This window comes from Danio rerio, chromosome 1, assembly GCF_049306965.1.
Source record: "Danio rerio strain Tuebingen ecotype United States chromosome 1, GRCz12tu, whole genome shotgun sequence".
Taxonomy (NCBI): domain Eukaryota; kingdom Metazoa; phylum Chordata; class Actinopteri; order Cypriniformes; family Danionidae; genus Danio; species Danio rerio.
The window spans coordinates 10,545,664-10,551,772 of record NC_133176.1 but is presented as its reverse complement, the minus strand read 5'-3'; the positions used below and the strand labels follow the sequence as shown (position 1 = coordinate 10,551,772).

Genomic DNA, 6,109 nt, shown 5'->3' with positions numbered 1-6,109 from the left:
AACTCAAAATGTGGTTTATGAAATAAAGAACAAAGGCGCAAACGTCACTTTTTTGAATGTGCGAAATTGGATAAATGTTGCTGCTATGCACTGAGAGTTAATATAGTACATAGATACTATGAAAAAATATTCTCATAAATTATTTTAACTTAACTCGAGGGATATTTCGATTTATTCTTTGAGAGTGTTGTGTCGCGCATGCGCAGCAGCCGTCTCGTGCATTGTGGGAGCTAGTTGAGAAACATGGCGGCGCGCATCCTTGCCCGGTGTGTCCGATCGCTGAACCACCGTTCTCTATATTTTAACCGTGTAAACACTGTCGCGACTTTAACAGCAGCTCCGCTCATCCATGGCCGCACACTTTCACATCTGACAACCGGACACAAGTCTTCACTGGCGCAGGTGTGTGTTCCTGAGTGACTGATGACGTCCGATGACCTACCCGTGTCTTTAGTTAGAAAGGCTTCAGCAATATCGACAAACAACCTCATTTCGCTTCATCTCAGTGCTGTGTTATATAAGTCTGCAGAAGTTTAAGACAAATGAGATGAATGTTAATGGTTAACGGTTAATTTTACTGCTTTAACTCACTCATTATCTTTACGTAACGTTATAAGAGATTGTTCGTGTAGTCTTTGTTTACATGTTTATTTGGCTTTAGTACTGTATTAAATTGCGGTATATCAGTTGTAATGATTTATACGTGAATAGGCCATTACACCACTGTTCGTAAACGTTTATGATAGAATAAAAGTGCCTTTTTTGGTTTTGTTGTAATATGTGATATTTGTTTAACGTAAATATGCTATATCTTTTATATATTTTTATTGCCATTCTTTGATATTATCCTTCTGTTCAGTCATTTTTACCAAAACAAACAACTAAAAATGTACTTTTTTTTTTACATCATTAGAACATTGAGGTTAAGTTGGTTTTATGTTCACAGATTCAGACTTTCTCCTTAATAATATAATTTTAGAAAAGTATTCATTGCTAATCCTAAATAGTGAAATCATATCAGCAGTCAATGACCATCAAACTACAACATTGTTCAGTCATTTAAATATTGCTAATGTTGTTTTGAAGTCATACTTGTATGCGATTTGAGACGGCACATGTCACTAAACTAATGATCAAATGAAAAAACCCAACATTACCTCAATCATCAAATTGTGTCTTTGGCACTTGCCATTTTGTAAACGCGTAAACTCATGGACATGGCTGGAAAATGTTAAATAATTTTGGGGAAAAAAGTCACTATTGTGTTCTTCGTGGTCAAAACTGACAGTACAGGAGACCAATGGCAAGTTAAATTCATCCAGTGGGGAGCGTTCAACACTGTGGTGAAAAATATCTTAGTGAAATTTTTCTTAAATATCTTAGTGATAATTTTCTCAGTTATTAATAGCTTGTTTACTGATATTTACTATCAAATACAAAATAGTTTGATAATGGCATGTGTTGTTCATGTTATTGCTTTAATTTCACTTTAAATCTGCCACGTGTCTGTTTTGAAAGATAAAACTTTGAAGTGCTACTATAAGCTATATTTAGTGGGTAACATGTTAAATATGGATTACAAATATTTCATAAACACAATTTAGTATAAAAATATATATATATAAAACTGAGCTTAATGGATTCATTGAATAATAATAATACTTTTTGAATTAACTTATTATTATTTTTCATACCTATATTAACAGAATAATTATTTGTTTTATCAAATATTTGATAAAAATATTGACATTTTGTCAAAGCAGATAACTTGTAATGATTAACTTACTATAGAAATATTGAAACAACAATACAAAGCTAAAATGGTACAGAATAATAGTCATAGTAGCATCTGTTTCAATATTCATGAGTTACTCTAAAATGGCACATTCCCTAGCTTAATGTATTTGTTGTGTTTTGTAGGTGTCTGGCAGTTCACCACAGATCTTTCAGTGGAGGCAGTTCTGTGACTCGCCTCCGTTAACCCTAAAGACTGTCCATGAGCGTGTGCTCTACGTCCTGAAGCTTTATGACAAGATCAACCCTGAGAAGGTAAGCACACCAGCGGTTTGAGCAGGTCAACAACAAACATGTGAGATTGAATTGGTCCATACCAGCTTTAGATTTATATTAAACTCTGTAGATGATCTGTGTTTGGTGATGATTTAAAGGTTGTTTTCATTATTTCTGTTCAGCTTCAGGTCACCTCTCACTTCATGAAAGATTTGGGACTGGACAGTTTAGACCAGGTGGAGATCATCATGGCCATGGAAGATGAATTTGGTTTGTAACTACATTAACAATTGTAATTCTTCCCGGTATCACACATTGACCATTTTTTTATTGCGCGCATTGCGATCTTTTGTTATTATTGTGGGCACTGCCTGGCCAAATTTTTCTTACTGCAGTTATTATTAGTGATGGTGAAATGAAGCTTTCTGAAATGCTCGACTCAATTGGATCTGAAAAAGGTTCGTTTCTCGAAGCTTTCTAAATCAAAGCTCGATGAGGACCTTTTCTGGTTAAAGTGTGGGAAAGCACTGTGCTGCAATAATGTCAAATGTTCACAACTGACCAACTCATTCATGTAACATTAATATAAACAAATTACTCAGTTACTGTAGTTTTTACACATAAGGTATGTTACATTACACCTCCGATGACTATAGTAAAATCCAAGTTATTTAAAAGTAATTACATTTATCATATTCCAATTATGCAGTGGCGCAGTAGGTAGTGCTGTCATCTCACAGCAAAAAGGTTGCTGGTTCGATCCTCGGCTCAGTTGGCGTTTCTGTGTGGAGTTTGCATGTTCTCCCTTTGTTCACATGGGTTTTCTTCGGGTGCTCTGGTTTCCCCCACAGTCCAAAGACATGCGGTACAGCTTGGGTAAGCTAAATTGTCCGTAGTCGTGTATGAGTGTGTGTGAATGCGTGTTTGTGTGTGGATGTTTCCCAGAGATGGGTTGCGGCTGGAAGGGAATCCGCTGCGTAAAAATGTGCTGGATAAATTGGCGGTTCATTCCGCTGTGGCGACCCCGGATTAATAAAGGGACTAAGCCGACAAGAAAATGAATGAATATACCAGTTAGTCGTTCACCCACCCATTCGTTCCAAGCGGGAATCGAACCAGCGATTCCTGCATGGGAGGGGAATGCTCTAGTCTAGGAGGAGGCTATGTGAGTGATGCTTTCGGGCTGCACTCGCTAGCTGGCCTCCTTTAAACACTATACTACGATATGCAGAGGATTTCTTTAAAGATAGTTGTAAAAAATACGCTAATACAGTATGGTTCAAGACATTTTTACTATAAATTGCTATTATTTTTTTGGTTTAAGTACTGGTGTGTGGGATCAGTGCTTTAAAACAGTAGAAATGTATGTAATCGACGCCTATTCTCTCGCTATAACACCCAGGAGGGTGTTTAAACCTTTGAATCAAAATTCAAAGCAGTCACGTGAGTATAGGTGAAAATGAAGCTTCGTACGTCACTGATCACGTGATGATGGTAAGACGAATCAAGCTCCAGTACACTGCTTCACTGCGACATGTATCGTTTTTTTGATACATGTGTCGAAGCATCGATGCACAACGTCACATCACTAGTTATTAATATGTATCTGGATTGTTAAACATTTCACAATAATTCATTTAACTCTAACTGATGCAGAGTGAAACTTTTTAGTTATTTTTTTTATATAATGTTTTATTAAGCTGAAACTTGAATGACAGTAAGTACATGACATGCAAACTGCATATTAAAGTCTGGTTTTGAACATGCAGAGTTTCTGGCATTTAGGAGTTACATGTACAAAGAAGGGAACTTTTTATTTCTAAAACTGCTATAGTTTAGGGCAGAATTATTAGCCCACTTGTTAAATTTAAATTCACTTTTAATTAATCCCCAAGTGCTGTTTAAAGGGGAGTTTTTAAACACATATGTATTTAATTTTGGATCAGATTTCTTAAGGAGGCTAATAATATTGACCTATGCAATTATATAATTATTTTTCCCAGCCAAACTAAATGAAATAAGACTTTCTCCAGAAGAAAAGTATTATTGGAAATTCTGTGAAAATTTTCCTTGCTCTGTTAAACATCAGCTATGTCAAAAATATTTAAAAAATCATTTAGATTTTACTGGAGGGCTATAATTTTATATAGTCAATATACAAATAAATTAATAAACGAGTAAGTATAGTATATAAATATACAAACAAGTATTTATCATGCACTTTTTTGATGAACTTTGCAGATGTTTACATTCGAAGAACAGCTACTTTACAAACTGCAAATTAAATATTTTGTTAAAACCTATATGATCTGCTCTCTGAGTCAATTCTTGGCAAATTTCTCTATGAAAATTCACATTTGGAGGGTCATGTGTCTTTGCATTGTCATCCTGAAATATGATCATGGGATAAGGTCTTCCAACATGCTTTATTCCACATGGGAAAATTAGGTTGCCGCTAAAAGTGGTGTTAGTGAAGACAGCAGGTGGTGCTCACCTTGCAGTCTGTGTGTGTCCTAAAGCCCCAGTATAGTGAAGGTATGACACCATACTGCCAATAAGCACCGTCTTTTGGATGAGAAGTTAAACCGAGGTCCTGAATCTCAGTGATCATTAAAAATCCCAGGATGTCCTTCAAAAAGAGTAGGGGGTGTCTCAGGTATCCTGGCCAAATTTTCCCACCGGTCTTTCTATCCATATATATATCATGGCTTCATTAATTCTGTCTCCTCTTCACCAATAATCTGGTGTGTGGTGTGCGGTCTGACACAAAATGGCTGATGTCACATCATACAGGTGGATGCATCACACTGGTGATGGTTGAGCAGATTCCCATAACCTTTAAAGCACTTTGAGTACCCAGAAATGCACCATACAAATATATTATTATTATTATTATTATTATTATTATTATTATTATTATTATTATTATTATTATTATTATTATCATTAAGAAAAATCCACCTAATGCATCTGTTAGGGTTAACATAACTGTTGACAAATACATGATGTGCAACATTTATTTTTTTTCTCTTTCTCTTAAACGCTTCTTCTGTTTAAAGATTATGAATGTGCAATCTAATAGTATGTGTATTTACCCAGATGATACATTGTGTGCTTTCATGTTCAGGTTTTGAGATCCCTGATGAGGATGCAGAAAAGTTGATGACCCCAGAACAGGTTGTACAGTACATCGCAGAAAAGAAGGAAGTTCATGAATGAGCATGACCTTTCATTGTGAGTTAATATTCACATCTTCGAGACGTTATAGTGTGACTTCAGATGAATCTCCTGCTCATAAACATTTATTTGTTGCTTTTTTTCATTCAGATCAAGACAATCCCATCAGATGAAAAAGATCATGGAGACTCTGTCGTGAACTCTTTCTGCTGTTCTTTATTCGTTTTGTATTTCGATACATGTTTAAATCTGTGTTCATTATTTTGTTGGTGGCCACTTGTCATTTTCTGGTTTGCAGTATTCTTCTGCTAGAGACATGCACAAAGAGCGTGCAAATATTGTGAATAATTCTTATGAATGCTGCAAAATAAAAACTTTAAATCAGTTTAAAGGAGATTACTTTTGTCTTCACATTTACATTATGAATCTTTATCAATCTTATAACATGTCAGTTATTGAAAAGATTTATCATCGATATGACCAATAATCTGGGGTTTGTAAGATTTTTTTAAAGTAAGTCTCTGCTCACCAAGGTTGCATTTATTTAATGGGCAATATGCACAGCTAGAAGGTTCCTTTTACAGCATCGATGCTGTAATGTATTTTAAATATAATCAGTAAAATAGACTTAAGCATCCATTTGTAAAAAGAGACTTGTTTAAAAGCAGGTGCCATTATTAGCCACAGGCGGCCAGCACAGAAATTCCATTGAAAATACTGGGGTATAATTAATTTTCATATTTTAAAGACATGACACAGAAAAATATAGTTTAATGCAGTATTTTTATGTTTGGTCTCATACCCACTTTATATCATATCGCAGGCAGGAAGTGAAGATCGCTGATTTTTATGCTGTTTTTTTGTTTTTAAGAAATCAGATTTTTTTTTATATATATATATATATACAGTTGAAGTCAGAATT

General features: G+C 35.0%; 1 protein-coding gene across 1 annotated transcript; it reads left to right on the top strand.

The window, feature by feature from the left end:
- Positions 1–216: 216 nt before the first annotated feature.
- Positions 217–5,574, top strand: ndufab1a (NADH:ubiquinone oxidoreductase subunit AB1a). The gene is given in 5 exon segments (NM_001003418.1): positions 217–402; positions 1,921–2,049; positions 2,193–2,280; positions 5,138–5,244; positions 5,338–5,574. Coding segments are annotated over 4 exon segments (468 nt in total). The 5' UTR covers positions 217–243; the 3' UTR covers positions 5,230–5,244; positions 5,338–5,574.
- The last annotated feature ends 535 nt before the right edge of the window (positions 5,575–6,109 follow it).